Source organism: Vipera berus (assembly GCF_964194415.1).
Source record: "Vipera berus genome assembly, chromosome: 4".
Lineage (NCBI taxonomy): Eukaryota > Metazoa > Chordata > Lepidosauria > Squamata > Viperidae > Vipera > Vipera berus.
The window spans coordinates 69,062,904-69,082,590 of record NC_138206.1 but is presented as its reverse complement, the minus strand read 5'-3'; the positions used below and the strand labels follow the sequence as shown (position 1 = coordinate 69,082,590).

Here is a 19,687-nt window from a genome sequence, read left to right as displayed (position 1 = left end):
CATATTTCAGTTTCTTCCCTGTTTTTCTCCCTTAAATTCTGAAAGTTTTGTCTATCATTTTATAATAGATTTTGTAAATGGCCAAGCTCAACCAGATTTAGGACTGTTCTTTAACAATAAACTCCCAGTCTGCATGTCTTGCATTGGATTAATTTTTCAAATACTTTTATTGTTTTTACAATTTGAAGACTCATAGCAGAAACAAATAATACATAATATATTACAAAAGTTTAATAAGCAGTACCACACGTACAAAAAAGTAAATCTGCATGTAGACTTTTCTCATTTCACATCAACATTTTTAATCAAGACTTTGTTTTATAATTGATAGCATTTAATCAAGACTTTGTTTTATAATTGATAGCATTGACTTCCAATCCTGAATACATCTCTTAATTTACCTTAATTTGTTTTTGTTAGATTAATGAAAGACAAAGAATTTTAAATGTAAGAGGAGTCTTTTTCCTGCTGTTTGGCTATATTCTTATTTTACCTTAAATTATATTCCTGCCCCTGAAGAACAAAGCCTTGAATATCTTATACCATTTGCTATATAAATGCCATAAATGTCATGATCTTCATTATATTATTATCAAGTTATTGGGAGAAACTGTTTTTCATACAGTTTACTAGTGTAATTGGCTTTTTTACAGTTACCGAACAAGAGAAGAAATTCAAGAAGTAAGAAGCAAAAGTGACCCTATTACTCTCTTGAAGGACAGAATGGTGAATAACAACTTAGCTAATGTGGAGGAGCTCAAGGTAATATTTTTTCTTTTCACAGGTTATGAAAAGTAGATAGAAAAAACTTTTTCTCTGAATAATTAGTGATGAATTGGAGGTACAAATAGTCCTCATTTAATATCTACTTGTTCAAATCAAAGATGTAATTAAGTACTTTACTAAAATAACCATACTCAACAAGTAGTCCTTAATGGTACTGTATATGGAGGGAAGTAAGCAGTGGAGTACCCCAAAGTTCTACATTAGCCTCAGTACTCTTCAATATCTTCGTAAATTACTTAGATGAAAGAACACAAATTTGCGAATGACACTAAGCTGGCAGGAATAGCCAACATCCAAGAAGACAAGCTCAGAATCCAAAAAGATCTTGACTGACTTGAACAATGGGCCCTATCGAACAAAATGAAATTTAATGTGGAGAAAAGCAAGGTTTTACACCTGGGCAGGAACAACCAAATGTGTAAGTACAGATTAGTCTACACCTGGCTCAAAAATAGCTGTGAGAGGGACCTTGGAGTCCTAGCGGATGATCACTTAAAACATGAGGCAGCTGTGTGAAGCAGCAGCCAAAAAAAGCTAATACAATCCTTGGTTGTATAAATAGGCATAGGTTCATGTGAAGCATTAGTACTGCTTTATAAATCCTTAGTAAGACCACACCTGGAATATTGCATCCAGTTTTGGTTACCACATTACAAAAAAGATGAGACTTTGTGAAAAGTACAAAGAAGAGCAACTAAGATGATTAAGGGCCTGGAGACAAAAACATAATGGTTGCAGGAATTGGGTATGGCCAGTCTAGTGAAAAGAAGGTCTAGGGGTGACATGACAGCAGTATTCCAGTACTAGAAGGGCTGCCACAAAGAAGAGGGGGTCAACTTATTTTCCAAAGCACCAAAGGGCAAGACAAGAAAAAAATGGATGGAAACGAATCAAGGAGAGAAGCAACCTGGAATTAAGGAGAAACTTCCTAACACTGAAGACAATTTACCAGTGGAACAGCTTACCTTCAGAAATTGTGGGTGCTTCATCACTGGAGGTTTTTAAGAAAAGACTGGACAGCTACCTGTCTGAAATGATATAGGGTCTCCTACTTGAGCAGGAGGTTGAACAGGGATTTTCAACCTTTTCACCCATTGTACCACTTTTAGGATATGGCAACATCCGAGTACCATCAGTTGCCTAGCAAGGTGTCAAAAACTTGATGACCAAAAAAAGGAAAAAAGTGATGAAGTACAGGTAGTCCTTGACTTACAACAGTTCACTTAGTGACTGTTCAAAGTTACAGTGGCTCTGAAAAAAGTGCCCCGCAAGCCACAGCCGAGCAAGACGCCTGCCTGTCCGGCGGCGTTCTTCCTCCTGTCTGAGGTTTTCATTGTTGTGAGCATTTCTGTTGAGGATTGGGAGCAGGGGTGAGGTGGGGTGGTTGGTTTTTATTCCCCGTTTGCTGGGTGGTTGCAGCAGGTTTTGGTCACTTCACGTGACCCTGGGACACTGTGACCCTCATAAATATGAATCAGTTGCCAAGCATCTGGACATGCTGCAACGTTCCAGCTGATCGGCGCTTCTTCTGGGTTCAGCAGAAGCGCCAGGATCAGCGCCGTGCTCCAGCTGGAGCCTGGTGCAGATCCTGGCGCTTCCGCTGAGCCCTGACAGCTCTGCAGCTCCAGCCATCTCTCGCTCAGGCTTGTGCTGCGCTGCCACCGGTTGAGCTCATTCCCCTCCCCCACTACCACTTTTCTAGGATGCTCGCGTACCACCTGCCAGATGCCAATATAACACAGGTGGTACCCATACACTGGTTGAAAAGCCCTGGACTAGAATACCTCCAAGGTCCCTTCTAGCTCTATTCTGCTTAAACAACAATTAGCAAATTACAATGGCATTGAACAAGGGCTACTTATGGCAGTCACATGATCATGATTTAGGCACTTGGCAGTCAGTCACAATTATAACCTTGTAGTGTCCTGTGAGGGACACAGTGGCTCAGTGGGTTAGGACGCTGAGCTTGTCGATCAGAAGGTCGACAGTTTGGTGGGTCAAATCCCGTGCCGCGTAGCAGAGTGAGTGCCTGTTACTCGTCCCAGCTTCTGCCCACCTAGCAGTTCAAAAGCACGTAAAAATGCAAGTAGAAAAATAGGAACCACTACGGTGGGAAGGTAACAGCATTCCGTGCACCTTTGGCGTCTAGTCATGCCGGCCACATGACCACGGAGATGTCCTCAGACAAATGCTGGCTCTTCAGCTTTGAAACGGAGATGAGCACTGGCCCCTAGAGTCGGAAATGACTAGCACGCATGTGCGGGGGAACCTTTACCTTTACCTTTAGTGTCCTGTGGTCATGTGATTGCCATATGTGTCTTTCACTACCACCTTTTGACAAGCAAAGACAGTGGGGAAGCTGGTAGGTCACAAGTGGTGATCATGTGACTGGAGCATTGTGTCTGCATGGGATTTGCCTAATGACAGCAATTGGGACTGCCAGAATTGCTATTGTAAGATAAGAGTGGTCATGTGGCATTAGTGCAGGTTCGCATCCCACCAGGCTCAAGGTTGACTCAGCCTTCCATCCTTCCGAGGTAGGTAAAATGAGGACCCAGATTGTTGGGGGCAATTAAGCTGACTGTAATAATGCCACTTGGGGGTGTGTGTGAAAGCCCTAATAAGCAGGCATATACATAGAATGAAGGCTACTGCTAAGCTTGTAAGCCGCCCTGAGTCTTCGGAGAAGGGCGGGATATAAATGGAATTAAAATAAAAAAAATACATTATGTTGCTTACTGACAGAGTTCCAGTTCCAATTACCAGTAAGCCATGACTACCTGTATCATCTGATATTAACTAGCAGTAGTGTAATTAAGAATGTGGTGAAAAAAATGGAATGAGCTGCAGCTGCAAGGTGACTAAAATGAAGTGGGAAAAAGCCACAATTATGGCTTGAGGACAGAAAGTCAAATAGGCCAGCCCTGTCCTCCTTCATACTCAATGCATAGACTATAGTGAGATCTATCTCTTCTCATGAATGAAGAGTCTGCAAAATCAGGATCATCGGGCAATGAAGACTCTCCTTTAGATTTCATTGGGAACAATAAACATGATGGTAGTACCGTGACTGTACAAGTATATTTGCCCAGAAGTGAAAACTGCTGATTGTTGAGATAGCCATCTGCCTAGGATGCCTTAGTTTGGATTCCTGTACTGAAAAGGAGATTAAAAATGGAATCCTAAATGTTATCTTCCAACTATTTTTTATAATCTAATGGGACACAATAAGCACATATATGTATCCTTACCTTTGTACTCCATCACAAATAATTCTACTTACCTTTTTGTAAAGAGATGGGGGGGTGTGTGAAACCTAACTCAAAGGCCTACTTTCTAGTTTCCATCGTAATTTACAGAGATTCATCCCCAACTAGGTATAGCACATTTTCATACACAGAAAGCAAAAAGAGACTTATACTTTTGGAGTCCCCAAAATAGAGTATGTTTTTTTATAATTATTAAAAATGTGAGTCTTAATATGTCATTTTGAATTTGTCTATCTAGATTCATATTTGACATATTAGTGTCATAATCACATTTATTAGAAAAATACCTTCAGAATTCTTTTTAACTAGCAATCATAGTTGACAAGGTACAAATTTTTGTATTTACACTTTAAATTTAGTTCATCTTCCTTTTGGCTAAAGATGGTCCTGCAGTGGTATAATCTGCTGTCTTGAATCTTGCTGCCCTTCCCAAAACTTTGGTCAAATGGATAGAAATTAAAGTCCAAAACTTTAGGAGATAATTTTTGTAGCTAGAGACAGAAACTACTTCAACAATATTATAATTAAATAATACATAAGTAGGTATTCAAATTTGAAAATGCCACATGTGTGTATCTGATATGAGGACTACTTTTTTAAGACTGATCATGATTAGAATTTTTGTAGCTTGCAGTATCTGGACTTATATTAGACTTACAGGATTTTGATCCTGATTATTTATTGCAATAACAAGCTGTGTGTTAGCAATGTAAGTTTAAAGCACTTTACTTTGTATTTTTGAAGGCTTTCTTCTTTTGCCTATTAATATTTTATTGTTTCTGGTATAGGAGATTGATGTGGAAGTAAGAAAACAGATTGAGGAAGCAGCACAGTTTGCCACCACTGATCCAGAACCACCTCTGGAAGAATTAGGCAATTTTATCTATTATAAAGAGCCACCCTTTGAAGTGCGTGGTCCAAATCAGTGGACTAGGTACAAATCTATTGGCTAAGAGAATTCTGATTCAGCAGCCAGTTAAACTGATAAGATATTATATTGGAGTTTAACTGTTACATCTGTTCTAAGTGATAAAAGCCAGCTAAGATTTTGGTCATAAAGTAAGTTTTAGAGAGGGTGGGGAAATGAGAAATATAGAATTTTGGAAGAAAGTTGTGCAAGAAGTAAATTAAAAAAAGATTTTTTAAACTTCAGTCTGTTCTGTTTTGCTGTATGATGAAAATTACTCCGCTAAAATGGCATTATTTACATTAATAAAAACGGTTCATCAAGATTTTCCAAGCATATATTTTCTTTTATATAAATCTCCTTCTTCCCTTCATTATTTTTCATTGTTTCATTCATTGTATTTGCTTTCAAACTTAATATTTTGAATATACTCAAAATATATTGATATGTTTAATATAAATAATATATTCAACCTAATTTTTTTTTTAGAATTCTGTGTGGAAATACTTTGGGGGTTATCTTGCTCTTACAAAATTACACAAAACCTAATACTGTATGTTGTACAACTCCCAAAAACATATTTTTAAAAAGCAGCAGGTATATTAGAAAAGATTTACATTTTACATATGAGCAACTGCATTTCATAAGATAAATTGTACATGTAGCTATGCTTAAAATAAGCATTTTCTAAGTTACTGTACATTTCTAAAATTGGGTAGATTGTTAAATGTGGCTAACTTGCAAAAGAAAATTATACACACACTATACACACACACACACCATTTATAATAGACTCTAGTCATTATTTAATACTTAAAAATGTTAGTAAATTTTAATGTTTGTGCAAAATATGCAAGGTAATCAGCGTATAAAATGTATTTGGAATGTATACTTTTTCTTTCAGTCCATTAGCATTTGGCAAAAGTGAAATGCTAAACCTCCATTCCCAAGACTGTATTTTGCTTTCTGTGTTTTAATACTGCATTCCAGATGCGACAGACAAGTCCGCCCCTATATGAGAAAATAAAATATCATCTTAAGTTTGGTCTAACTGGAAAGCAGTATTTCTAAAATTATGCAATACTGTTCTTACCGGAGTCTGAGCAGTTGCAAATCCTTCTTTGTAATACTGTTTAGAACATCGCTGAGTGTATAGTCCTCTTGAACAAACTGAAAGAAATAATTTGTGTTTAGAGAACAGTAAACAACAGCATTTAACATCTTGCCTATTTAGTCTTACCCTATCAATTGCATCTGAATCAGCTCTTTGTTGTTTTAACCAATTGATAAGTTCTTCGTCAACGTTGTGCTGAAGAGATGACGGTTGAATTTCTGCAACAATTCAAAGTATATTAACTAAACATATTGTCCTGATGTTTGCTTCTAGAATAGGCCTTAGGTATAAATAGGTATTACTTCATATAATCTGGTTACTACACTTAAAATGAGTAGAAAATTTCATTTGCCCACTTACCAGTAGTTTTTAACTGGAGCTGAAGAAGTTGCAAATCATGAACTTTTTGCTGTAATGTTTGCTGAAGGAGAGTCTGGTATTCCCTTTCCCTCTGTATTAGGTTTTCCAGTAACCTATTATATAAAAAATTGTACTTGATGTAAAACACAATCTAATTTAAAAACTGTATTTATTCACATGGACAACCTAGTTTAAAATGTGTTTATTGTTACACTTTTTCTTTTTTCCATATACAAAAATACGATTTTGCCAAATTATGATTTTCAACCAGATGAACTACATTCAATAAAGTTGATGCATTCAGGCCATCAATTGTACAGAACCCTCATAACATGCAAAAGAGTCGGGTATGAAATTAATAAACTGTTCATATACTGGTATTTAAAACTAGGTTTGTGTATGGAAGCTAAAGGTGTAGGATACTCTTAATTTGCTCATTCTTAAATATAAATTTAATAATATAGTATCCTACACAAACGTATTTTGATTTTCTGGAGCAGAAAACATTTTTTTCTTTTGGGGATTATTTCTGATATTGCAGATATAAAAAAATGCAGAGAGTCAGTCTGGTCTAGTGATTGAGGCATCATCAGGCTGGAAAGCAAATCGTGACTTCAAGTCCTGTTTTAGCCTTTGAAAGCCAGCTGGATATCTTTGGGCTAGTTACTCTCTTTCAGCCGAACCCATCTCACAGGGTTGTTGTCAGGATAAAAATAAGAGAAAAGTGTTAGATATGTTTGCTTCCTTAAGTTCTTTGTAAAAATAATTAAGGCAGTATATATAAAAATAAGTTTCTTCTGGATTCTTTATTGGACTGTACACTAGATTTGGTGACCCAGAGTATAAGAATGAGTGTGGATATCCCTTTTGTCTTCCTATCGGACTTCCAGCAGAGAAACTGATTGTCCTTGCAAGATAAATAAAAAATTACAATGTTACAGTCTTTAATTGGTTGAACTATTGCTAAAGAAATGTATGCAATATGTAGATTATCATAAAGATCACTAAATCACTAAGTTTGAATGTTTTTAATGCAAATATTGTCCAGAGTTCTTTACCTGTTTGTTTGCTGTTTTAATTTATTTAACTGCAAGCTAAGTTTCTGTTTAGTGTCTAGGGCTTGAAAAGAAGTGAGTGTGCGCCCTCCAGCAGTAACTGATTCCTCTAGTCTTCCTTGTTCAGCTGGCTGGTAATCTTCCTCAATTTCAGCTGCCTCTTTATCTACTCCTTCAGTTTCTGATGCTGGTTCAAAATGAGTTCGGAGCTCTGTGTATAAAGCAGAATTGTACTAATTTTTTGCTTCTCCTTTTCTTATAATATGAACCTATAAAAACTCCCATTTCTAAATAATGACCACTGAAAAATATTTCATGTTTAGCAATTCCAGAATAAATATGCCCCATGATTCTGATCTCATTTAATAACTTGGTCCCCTGGTATTTCATAATTGTATGCCATTTTTAGAAGAGAATATACATAACAGCATATGACTAAAATTCTCTGTGAGCTTGGTTTTTGTTTGCAGAATGTCTATCCAACTAGGTGTAAGGGACGCGGTGGCTCAGTGGGTTAGGACGCTGAGCTTGTCGATCAGAAGGTCGGCAGTTTGGCGGGTCGAATCCCGAGTGCCGCGTAACAGAGTGAGCGCCTGTTACTCGTCCCAGCTTCTGCCAACCTAGCAGTTCGAAAGCACGTAAAAATGCAAGTAGAAAAATAGGGACCACTCCGGTGGGAAGGTAACAGCGTTCCGTGCGCCTTTGGCGTCTAGTCATGCCGGCCACATGACCACGGAGACGTCCTCGGACAAGCGCTGGCTCTTCGGCTTTGAAACGGAGATGAGCACCGGCCCCTAGAGTCGGAAACGACTAGCACGCATGTGCGGGGGAACCTTTACCTTTACCTTTATCCAACTAGGTAACATTGTCAGTGTGAACTTTGTGCGTGGTCTTTGCTACCCATTTATATACAGTATGTCAGATCCACCAGCTTCAGCTTGGTACCTTGCTGACATTCTGCCATCAATCTGGGTGGAGAGGGAGAAACAAATGACAATAAAGCTGTATACATTTATGATGGGAAATTGGAGAGTGGAATTGACTGCTGGGGAAGAACAGAGCGCTTTGGAATCCAGTTCATGTTGGCGCACTGGCATCAAGGCCTTTTACCCTAAGAATGGAATTTTACCAGCCCAAATACCTCAGTGTTTCTCAAAACATCTTGGTGGTGCCACATTGTCTACACCTGGTTGGACTAAGGGGGAGGGCTAAAGGAGCCTTGGTGGAGCAGTGGGCTAATGCCTCCTTAAGTAACACCAGCTGCCTGCAATTAGTGCAGGTTCGCATCCCACCAGGCTCAAGGTTGACTCAGCCTTCCATCCTTCCGAGGTAGGTAAAATGAGGACCCAGATTGTTGGGGGCAATTAAGCTGACTTTGTAATAATGCCGCTTGGGGGTGTGTGAAAGCCCTAATAAGCAGGCATATACATAGAATGAAGGCTACTGCTAAGCTTGTAAGCCGCCCTCAGAGAAGGGCGGGATATAAATGGAATTAAAATAAAATAAATAAATAAATAAAATAAAGGGAATATGAGTTTAGTTCTATTGGCATGCAGGAATTTTAGATTCCGCTTGACTTTACTGCATTCAGCATCTCGTAGTAAAAATACATTTTCACTTCAACCAAATGGAGTTGATAGTTTTACTTCCTTAGGAGATCAGATTGGGGCAGGTGTGATATTAATGGATCTGTAATTGTGGTCAACCCGGAGAGAACACCACCTCTACCATAGGGACCGTGCATGCTATGTCGGCTCAAGGAAGCGACAAGGTGATTGAATGCTGGGGAGAGACTTTGTCCAGGCTCCTTCTGGGCTGGATCTCACCAAATGGACAAGACACACAGAGAGAGCTGCGGTGATCCACCGAGACCTAGGTGGTCCCTGGGCATCAGAAGGGGGGCTAAACGCTGTGTGTGTGTGAAAAACATCTACCCATTGCTCCTAAGAAAAGACATGTTAGCCCATTTGGCCAAAGGGAAGATCTTTACTAAGTTGGATTTTCCAGAAGCCTATTACTGAGTTTGGATCAAAGAGGGAGACAAATAGAAAACCATGTTTAACTGCTCCTTAAGGTATTTTCAATTCAGGATCCTCCCCTTTGGACTATAAGGGGCCCCACTGTCTTCGTGTATCTGATAAATGAGGTGCTGCATGAGCACCTTTACAAGAACATGTTGGTCTACCTGGTGACAAACTGATTTATACTGAGACTATGACCGAGCATGTGAAACTGTTTAGAGTGGTCTTTAAAAACTCAGGGCTGCTCAACTCTATGCTAAACTTTTGAAATGCAAGTTCCACCAGAGTAAAATTGACTGCTTGGGCTATCTCATCTCCCACAAGAGGACAGAGATGGACCCTGAGAAAGTTAGTGGTGGTGTTAAGAGTATGTTCCACTCCGAAAAGAAAGCAACTGCAAAGCTTTTGGGGGTATGCAAAGTTTTAGTGCCAATTTATTCCATCATTTGCCCAGACCGCCCTCCCCATAACCAACTTGCTGAAGACAAAAGGGGAGAGGAAACCAAACCAAGCCAACCATTGTAATGGACAATGGAATGCCAGGCAGTATTTGAAAGACTCAAATGATTGTTTGCTACTGAACCATCCAGACCCTAATGCCCTGTTTATTATTCAGGTGGACGCTAGCGATATGGTCATAGGAGCTATTCTTTTACAAAGGAATAGCCAGGGTGCCCTACAACCATGTGTGTACACCTCCAGGAAACTGATACTGAGTGGTGATGGGTGATTTGGGAGAAGGAGGCTTATGCAGTGCATGGGCACTCTTAAAGTGGAGGCATTTCCTGGAGGGGAACAAGACCCCTTTCAAGGTGTGGACTGATTATGAAAACTTAGAATCCCTAAAAACACCCCAGAGATTATCACCCAGGTAAGTTCAGTGGGCTCAGTATTTTAATCTCACTCTTTGCTACCTCCCAGGGGGAAAAATTTCTTAGTTGATGCACTATCCAAGATGCTTCAATATAACAGCACTAAGAAGGAAATTTCTATGGACTTTATAATAGAGCTACTGGAAAGCTCGGGAAATACTGTTTTGTTCTTTAAACAAATGCATTTTGTGCCCTATCAAAAAAAATCCTTCTGCCTGCACCTTGGCTAAGTTGTTCACCCACCATGTCGACAGGCTGCACGGCACTCTGCAAAAAATAATTTCCGACCACAGGGTGCAATTTACTTCAAAATTCTGGCAAGCGTTTCTAAAACTTCTTGGGACATCCCACGCCCTTAGTTTCAGCCATCATTCTGAAATGAATGGGGTATATGTAACACTAGAATGGGGTGCTAGAACAATACCTGAGATATTATATAAACTACCAACAGGACAACTGGACTAAACTTTTTGCTGAAGTGGCTTATAACAACTCCACACATAGCAGCACCGGGATTACCCCTTTTAAGGTAGCTACTGGGCAGTTCTTTCTGCCCATGCCTGAACTGTTCCTAACCACCTCCCCATTTTATCACTGGATTGACCAACTACAGAATTCCTGACCAGTGGTTAAAAATCATTGGAGGAGGCAACAGATTTATAAAAAAGACATGTACACAAAAAGCGGACAACACCCAAAAACTTCAAAATAGGAGACCTCTACAAAATACCTGTAGTCCTGGCAACCTTCCAAAAAAACTGGGACCAAACTACGTTGACCCTTTCCCCATCAAAAGAATTGTCAACCTGGTTACAGTTGAACTCCAACTGCCAAAATCTCTTAGGCACATTCACCTGATTTTCCATTGTAGTCTAGTAAAATCGGAAACTGAATCCCATCTGTGTCCCACACCACCTTGGCCACCCAAACATCTCATGATTGAGGGGGAACAATATTTTGAGGTTAAGGATATTCTAGACTTTCACAAACACAGTGGAAAGGTCCAATATTTAGTTGCATGGAAAGACTTTCCTCCCTCGTGAGACTGAATGGGTTGATTTTAAGCACATTAAAATAGCCAAACTCCTTAAATGCTTCCATAACCAATATCCTGATAAACCAAAATAGTTCCCTGCTCTAACCATATATCTACTTGTTGTGTCTTTCCATATGTTTTGCAGGACTGATGTCCTTGTCAAGGGGGGGCAGCATGTCAGATGTATCAGCTTCAGCTTGGCACCTTGCCAGCATTCTGCCATCCATCGGGAAGAAGAGGGGGAAGCAAATGGGCAATAAAGCTGTATATACCTTTATGATGGGAAATTGGGAGGGGGGAATTAACAGCTGAGGAAGAACAGAGCACTTTGGAATCCAGTTCGTGTTGGCAGGCTGGCATCTTCAAGACTGTTTACCTTGAGAGTGGAATTTCACCTTAGCGTTTCCTAAAACATCTTGGTGGTGCCAGATTGGCTATAGACAGACATACTATGGGGAGAAGGCTAAAAGGTATCAGGGGTTTAGTTCTGTATTAGCACTTAACTTTACTGCCTTCAGTATTTCTTAATAAAAGTACCGTATATACTTGAGTATAAGCCGACTCGAGTATAAGCCGAGACCCCCAATTTCACCCCCAAAAACTGGGAAAAGTTGTTGACTCGAGTATAAGCCGATCCGCCGTTCTGCAAGCCTCCGCCGCCGGCGGAGGCTGGATCCGCGCTCTGCAAGCCTCTGCCGCCAGCAGAGGCTCGATCCGCCATTTTGCAAGCCTGAATACACAGGAATACCCTGTGTGGCCGCGGCTCTCGGGGAAGCCCTGGCTGTCCGCTTCCTCGCTCCACGCTGCCATTCGGGGCCCGCGCGTTCCCCGGGCAAATCGCGGCGCCCAGCAGGCGAGGAAACACGCCCGCTCCAGTCGCCCCCCCTTCCCTCAGGAGACGCGAAGCAAGTGACCGCCCGGAGCTTACCGAGGACTTGCGCGCGGCCGAGGCTTCGGTGCTTCCAGGATCGCGCGCACCTCTCCCAAGCCGCCGCCGTCCGGAGACCTGCCGAAGTTTGGGGAGGTGCGCGCGCACCTCCCCAAACCTCCCCAAACGTCTGCAGGTCTCCGTTCCTCCGCGCAGACCTGCCGACGTTTGGGGAGGTTTGGGCGCCTCCCCAAACCTCCCCAGGTCTCCGTTCCTCCTGCTGACGTTTGGGGAGGTTTGGGGAGGCGCCCAAACCTCCCCAAACGTCGGCAGGAGGAACGGAGACCTGCCGACGTTTGGGGAGGCGCCCAAACCTCCCCAAACGTCGGCAGGTCTGCGCGGAGGAACGGAGACCTGGGGAGGTTTGGGGAGGTGCCCAAACCTCCCCAAACGTCGGCAGGAGGAACGGAGACCTGCCGACGTTTGGGGAGGTTTGGGGAGGCGCCCAAACCTCCCCAAACGTCGGCAGGTCTGCGCGGAGGAACGGAGACCTGGGGAGGTTTGGGGAGGCGCCCAAACCTCCCCAAACGTCGGCAGGTCTCCGTTCCTCCGCGCCCTGCCTGCCTGCTTCTTTCCGCTGCGGAAAGAAGCAGGCAGGCAGGGCGCGGAGGAACGGAGACCTGCCGTTTGGGGAGGTTTGGGGAGGTGCGCGCGCACCTCCCCAAACCTCCGCAAACTTCGGCAGGTCTCGGACGGCGGTGGCTTGGGAGAGGTGCGCGCGATCCCGGAAGCACCAAAGCCTCGGCCACGCACAAGTCCTCGGTAAGTTTTTTTGTTGACTGGAGTATAAGCCGAAGTGGAATTTTTCAGCCCAAAAAGTGGGCTGAAAAATTCGGCTTATACTCAAGTATATACGGTACCTATTCACTTCAACCAAATGGAGTCGAGAGTTTTACTTCCCTAGGATATTAGGCTGGGGCAGGTCTGACACAGTATCTTCCCCTGCCTATTTTGATGGGTAGATGGTTTCCTCCTTGATTATTGTATTTTGTCCATTTATCTGGTGCCTGCTTATTGGAGTGTTGGTTGCTGGAGGGGATGTGTTATAGTCTTTGTTTCCTTCCTAGTATTTTTTTATTGAGATTGAGGAAGAAACATATCACCAATAAGGATGGTTTGTGTGTGTGTGTGTGGTTTCTGGCCAAGCTCTGCATCCTATGTGTACAAACATTTCTACTACATTTGTCATTAAAAATATGTCAAAAAATCTAATGATAATCTATGACCAAGATTTTTATACAGGACAAAAATCTAATGCCATTATATAGATATTTTTTTAAAAAAAACTAAGCATTGTCACTTTCAGGTATCAATCTCTTGGATTTCAAATATAAATTGATACTGCAAGGAGTATCCGAAAAATATGTTGTGATGACAGGAACCTTCAGTTTTTGTATTAATTTCACAAATGACATTAGTGGTTCTTTTATGTTATATTGGGTGTGTCTCATTCTGTAGTATGTCATACTAACAGGGCTACACACAGCATATTTAACTGTGCAATTTCACTTACCAGGACTAAGAATAGTAATGGCTGCTTGAACTGCACGCCGTATTATATTATCCATCGCAAACATCCAATGAGGTTTGATTAAATGATTCCTTAATACTTTGTTCACCTGTTAAAAAGAGGCAAACAAATTGTGTATTTATTATCCAACTTACTAATCAGGTAACTGCAACATTACAATAAAGAAATTTGGATTAATAGCGCCTATTAGCAATTGAGTTTATATCAGAAAAAGACACTTTCTCAAGATGCAATAAATATGAAGAACTGCAATTTTTACATTTCTTGGCAAAAGATAGCTGTTTATATTTGAAGAATAACATTTATGGTTATTTACTATCAGACTTTCTTAATTTAGTGCTAATTAAATGTTTTGATACTACAATTCAGAATTTTCAGTCATTATCGTTTGAAGACCTAGCTTAAGGAAAGCTTAATTTTCATGACAAAAACTGGATAGATTGACAGAATGATTGTTTAATAACTGAATAAAATTATAGTCACTGTTTTTAAAGAAAAGCCAGTTTGTAGCGTTCAGAACAGATATTTCCTTAGTCATTTTAATGTTTTATTTTTATTATCTGCAACTATATTATCATCTAGGCCAGGGGTAGGTAACCTTGGCTCTTTTATGACTTGTGGACTTCAACTTCCAGAATTCCTGACCCAGCATGACTCAGCTTGGAAACCTCTCCCTTTCTCCTCAGCATGGCTGGCTCAGGAATTCGGGGAGTTGAAGTCCACGAGTCATAAAAGAGCCAAGGTTGCCTACCTCAGATGTAGGCAAAGAAAAATGCTACAGATGAAATAATGTATCTACACTGCTAGGTAAAAGTACCTGGGATATTTGCTTAGTTCTATGCACAAATATCTTATATTGTACAATTTATCTGCATAGAGTAGAAAGTAGAATTCATTTTCAGCGATTTTATAAATAAAAATGTTCTGGAAGATTTTGTATGTACTTTAATCATCATCTGCAATGAAATGTTTGTATCTAATGAGCATCAGGGAGGCTTGTCTTCTGCCCGTACTTCAGAATGCTATGGTCTTGGTGTAATATTCTTTAATTTTAAGTCATGAGAAATGTATTCATTTGCTCTTACTGGAGAATATATACCAGCTATGCTGAAGTGCTTAAGAATACATAAATGTTTGCAATAACAAAAGTTTTCTCTTCCCTGTATTCCAAATATTAAGCTAGGATTGAACATACTGCATCTTGAAATCCAAACAATACTAATTGAATCTGATTGATTGAAGGACTGTCAAAATCAAGATCCATTTTCAACTTTGATATAGTTGATGCCATAATTCTGTGTTCAGGAGAGTGTATGAAATCTCTTAAAATCCCAATTATCTGCTTAATGTGAGCAACCGAAAGATGCAACTCTTCAGAACTCTGAAAAATATGAATATGCAAAATATTTTTTTAAAGCCAGAAATGATGAGTTCGACAAATGTTACTATTGTAAAAAAGTAACTCAAAGCCATAATTATTCTAAATCTCATTACTGAATCATAAATTGAAAAGAGGTTTAATTACTGGTTTGTTTTTTTTTGGTTTTTTTTTAATTCCATTTATATCCCGCCCTTCTCCGAAGACTCAGGGCGGCTTACAAGCTTAGCAGTTTGCCAAATTGAATGTTGATAGTATAACTGAAAGCTACCTGTTTCATTTATTTTATTTTCTTATATAATTATATAAGAGTAATTGGAAATGGAAGAACAGTAAGAGCCAGTTTGGTGTAATGACTAAGATGCCAGAAACCAGAAGATTGTGAGTTCTAGTCCTCAGGCATGAAAGCCAGCTGGATGACTGAATCAGTTTCACTCTCAGCTGAAATTACCTCACAGGGTTTTGTTGTGCAGAAAATAGGAAGAGAAAGGAGTACAGGTAGTCCTTGACTAACACCACAATTGAGCCCAACATTTCTGTTGCTAAGTGAGACATTTGTTAGATCGTGGGCTCTGGACCGCATGGCCAAAATGGACAATGCAGGACAGCAGGGTTCAGCATAACATTCTTTATTGATGAAGCACAGACTTGGCAAACAAAGGGGCAACTGCCCCACTTATATACCTAGCCAGGTATACTTGGAACTAATCCCATTGTCCGGATTTCCCACCAAAGACTGCCCTGCCAATCCTGACAGGGCACCCTGCCACCTGGTGGTGTCAGTGGCTATCTCTGTGAAACATCCCCTATATACATATATACATAACACCCCTTCCCCCATACAAAGAAAAGAAACAAATAATAATGGAACAATAAACTAATGGGAAAAAACCTGCAGAGTGGAGCTTGATTTATCACATAATAACCCTAGCCGCAGGACCTTACATAGTCCTTGAGATACGCCGGTGGCCTATGGATCCATGCTGACCGTTTCACTGTTTGCCCCGCATTCTGGTCACCCGGGTCAGCAAGGGCGACTGGGTCATCAATTGGAACACCATCTGGGTCCTGATTACCAGCCAGATGTTGCTCTGGAATCACATTTTGTGGCTTTTCGGGTTGTCTCTTCCTCAACTGGTCAATGTGTCTTCTCACCTCGCGACCCTCCTCCACCTCTACAATGTAAGATACAGGCCCCGTTTTGTCCACTACCACCCCCTGAATCCAGGTATGCCCTAGACCATAGTTCCGGGCCCAAACCTTTTCACCAATGTGCAGTTCTCTGGTGGTGTCTGGTTGCTCCTGTTGAGCTGCCACTCTGTCTGGGTGTAGTCTGTCCAACTTAGTAATGAGTCGCTGTCCCCAACACAACTCAGCAGGGCTGTTGCCCATAGCTGTGCATGGAGTGATATGTTGCGCCAAAAGAAACTGAGCTAACTGGTGATGCCAATCTCCACTGATGATGCGCCTCAATGCGTCCTTGGTTGTCCTCACCATTCGTTCTGCCAAACTTTTAGTTGACGGGTGGAAAGGCGCTGATGTGATGTGTCTGTCACTGCACGTTTTTTTTTTGTTCGTCAGAAAGTTCATTTCTAACTGTACATTTTCCCCTGCTCTCTGCACCTGTTGTGATAACTTATCTGGTAACCATAGTGAATCCCATATGACTAGCTATGTTATGGTTTCAGTCTGTTTATTGCGCATGTCTAGAGAAAGTTCTGAGTTGTTATCTGTATTGTTTTCTTCACTTTGCTGTTACTGACTGTTACGTTTAGGATGTAGTGAGCTAGCTCTGTATAATATATATTTAGTTTTTATATTTTTGTAAGTAAAAGGTATTTAGTAAGATTATGCGTCGTGTTTTTCTTGCCTTCCTGCATGCACATCATGCATTCTCTGAAGCACGGTCCTTCGCCCTCTACAAAGGTGATTTTTACCTTGACATTTTGGTAGCAGAGGATGGTTTGATTTATGTTTTTGGAGATGCATGTTTCTGCGGCTGTTATCAGTTGGTTAGTGCTAGTGAGGCAGTGGTGATTAACTGCTGAAACATGTCAGGAAGGAAGCCACGGCTAAAAAGGAGTCTTTCTGTGGGCCAGCTCCCTTCAACTTTAAGAACTCCGATAGCTTCGGCCACATGCCTTGGAGAAGACGCACCTGCTCCTGTCGACGATGCAAGGTCAGTCACTCCTTTTTCTACTTTTCCAAGCTCCCTGGCAGCTGTTTTTGGAAATGTTCCCACTCCAGGGGCTCAAGATGAATTTCAAAGGCTTGGAGTGAAACCTAAAGTTCAGCCGAAGAAAATTCCTTCTGCTCCTTCAAGCCCCAAGCAAACTATGCGAGATAGGGCTATGCAAGGCTACTGTGAACAAATTGGGGTTTTTGAAAGGCGTTTGCAGCAGGCAAAGAAATATGTGTCAATGGTTCAGCAATATGAGAGGAATTATGAGCATGAACCGGCCATATTGCCACACCCACAAGGAGAAGCCATATTGCCTCCTTCTTCCCCAAAGCCAAAGTCACGCCCATCATTGAGTGTCATGCAAGACGAATGGGAACCGGAGGCTCCTATGTCACATGATTATGGGCTGTCCCAAAGGACATACAGAGCCACAGTGATGCCTGAAGCAAATGTTATAGCACCATCTACTGGTGAAGCTGCATTAAGACATGAATTGGAGCTCTCACTCTCGCAATTGTCTATGGAGGAGTCTTTGCTCAGAGATACAAGATTTCTGCCGTTATCTGAGGCTCCAGTCCCTGATGGTGCTAGGATTCCTGTTACTATTGCTTCTCCTGTTAATATTGCTTCTATGCAAGCCCCTCTACCTGGCAGAACACAGCCATATTTAACCCACATGCAATTGCCACCGGGTTCTTATATGCGAAGGCCAGTGTCATCTGCAGATTATGCTAATGCACCAGCCCCAGCGCCAGCGCCTCCTGCTGGCCAGGGTGGAATAGCAGCTCAAAGACAGTCACAGCCAGCACCAAGACTACCGGCAGCTTCAATGCAACTGCCGCATGTCCAGGCACAGGCACAGACGCCACTGGTGCCCCCTGCAGGTTATGGTCGGATTGCACAACCTGCACAGCCAGTACCTCAATTGTATATTCCTCATCAAACACCTTCCATTGTACCACTGGCTGGTGATTCAAAATTAAAGAAGTCAGGACAGAATTACAGGGCATGGGTCAGTGAGGTTGGACTTTTGTTACGCAGAGAAGGTAGTCACATGATGGTGTTTAATCCTCCTGCCCAGCCATGGACTCCTGACATATGGGACTTGGATAATAGAGCATGCACAACATTATTGATGTCAATGGACATTGAATTGCAGCTCACGTTTTCACAAGATGCAACTGCCCAACAAATTTGGACTCAGTTAGAGACATGTTATCGGCCTACATCAATTGAGTCTACATGTTTGCTTTTGTCTGAGTTCCATGGTTCCAGATTAAAACCTGGTGGACATATTGGAGCACATTTGACTACAATGAAAGGTATTAGAAAAGAACTGGGCGAAAAAGGCTATCCTATTGATGATTTTCAAATGATCAGCATTATCATCAATTCTTTGAATCATGAGTGGAAAGATGCTATTTCCAAGATTAATCAAGTGCCTATTGCTCAACGCACAGTGGATCATGTATGCAGGATCTTAGCCGAAGAAGAGGCAGTTATGCAAGCTGCGCCACATTTAAGGGAACCACCTGCATCAAGAGCTTCAGCGAGGCGTGCCTTCCATGGAAGGACCTACGTTCCAAGGATGCCAAGATGCTACATCTGCAATCGTGTGGGACATGCCACCCGGGATTGTCCCCAACGAGTTCCAGCGCCCGTCACATACCAGCCCAGAGGAACAGATTCCAGAGGAGGCAGAGGTAGAGGCGGACGACAAGGTCGTGGTCGTGGTTCCAGGCGTGATCCACAAGCTCCACTTGCCACATTGGTTGTGACCAACGATCCACAGCCTCAACCAGAGTACGACAGACGACTTTTTTGGACTTTGGACAGTGGAGCAGCATTACATGTTACCTACAGAAAAGAGCTTTACACAGAGATGCACGAGCCTGAACCTGAACTTCGTGAACTTTACTCTTTTTCCAATCATCCTGTTCAGGTCATGGGAAAAGGAACTGTCTACATTGAAGAGCTTGATGCTCTCATTCCAAATGTTTACTATGTTCCGTCTGCCAGTAGTAATTTGCTTAGTCAGAGTCATTTGTCTAGGTTTTCTCATTTTCAGGTCCACCATCTTGAAAAAGCAAGTTATATAGTCAAAGACGGAGATATTGTTGCTGAAACCATGTTGATTGGTGGTGTTTATTACTTAAAACCAAAGCCTAAGCAGCAAGAGCAGGCAAGTATACAAGCTCCAAAAAGGGAAAGCACAGGCCCAGAGAGAGACGTCCCAGAGAGAGATCCT

At 41.6% G+C, this 19,687-nt stretch overlaps 2 protein-coding genes across 3 annotated transcripts in view; one reads left to right on the top strand and one right to left on the bottom strand.

Annotated features, from left to right (window-relative positions):
- The window catches only part of PDHA1 (pyruvate dehydrogenase E1 subunit alpha 1), a 31,955-nt gene extending 26,668 nt beyond the window's left edge, over positions 1–5,287 (top strand). For both annotated transcript variants that reach the window (XM_081327556.1, XM_081327555.1), the window contains 2 exons: positions 654–762; positions 4,844–5,287. In XM_081327556.1, coding sequence (XP_081183682.1) covers positions 654–762; positions 4,844–5,008 — 274 coding nt within the window. In that variant the 3' untranslated portion in view covers positions 5,009–5,287. The remainder of the gene's footprint in view (positions 1–653; positions 763–4,843) is intronic.
- A 109-nt stretch (positions 5,288–5,396) lies between these two features.
- The window catches only part of MAP3K15 (mitogen-activated protein kinase kinase kinase 15), a 102,239-nt gene continuing 87,948 nt past the window's right edge, over positions 5,397–19,687 (bottom strand). The window contains exons 23-29 of the mRNA XM_081327554.1: positions 15,075–15,260; positions 13,862–13,967; positions 7,495–7,702; positions 6,437–6,549; positions 6,203–6,294; positions 6,056–6,132; positions 5,397–5,973 (exon numbers count right to left, since the gene is read on the bottom strand). Coding sequence (XP_081183680.1) covers positions 5,895–5,973; positions 6,056–6,132; positions 6,203–6,294; positions 6,437–6,549; positions 7,495–7,702; positions 13,862–13,967; positions 15,075–15,260 — 861 coding nt within the window. The 3' untranslated portion in view covers positions 5,397–5,894. The remainder of the gene's footprint in view (positions 5,974–6,055; positions 6,133–6,202; positions 6,295–6,436; positions 6,550–7,494; positions 7,703–13,861; positions 13,968–15,074; positions 15,261–19,687) is intronic.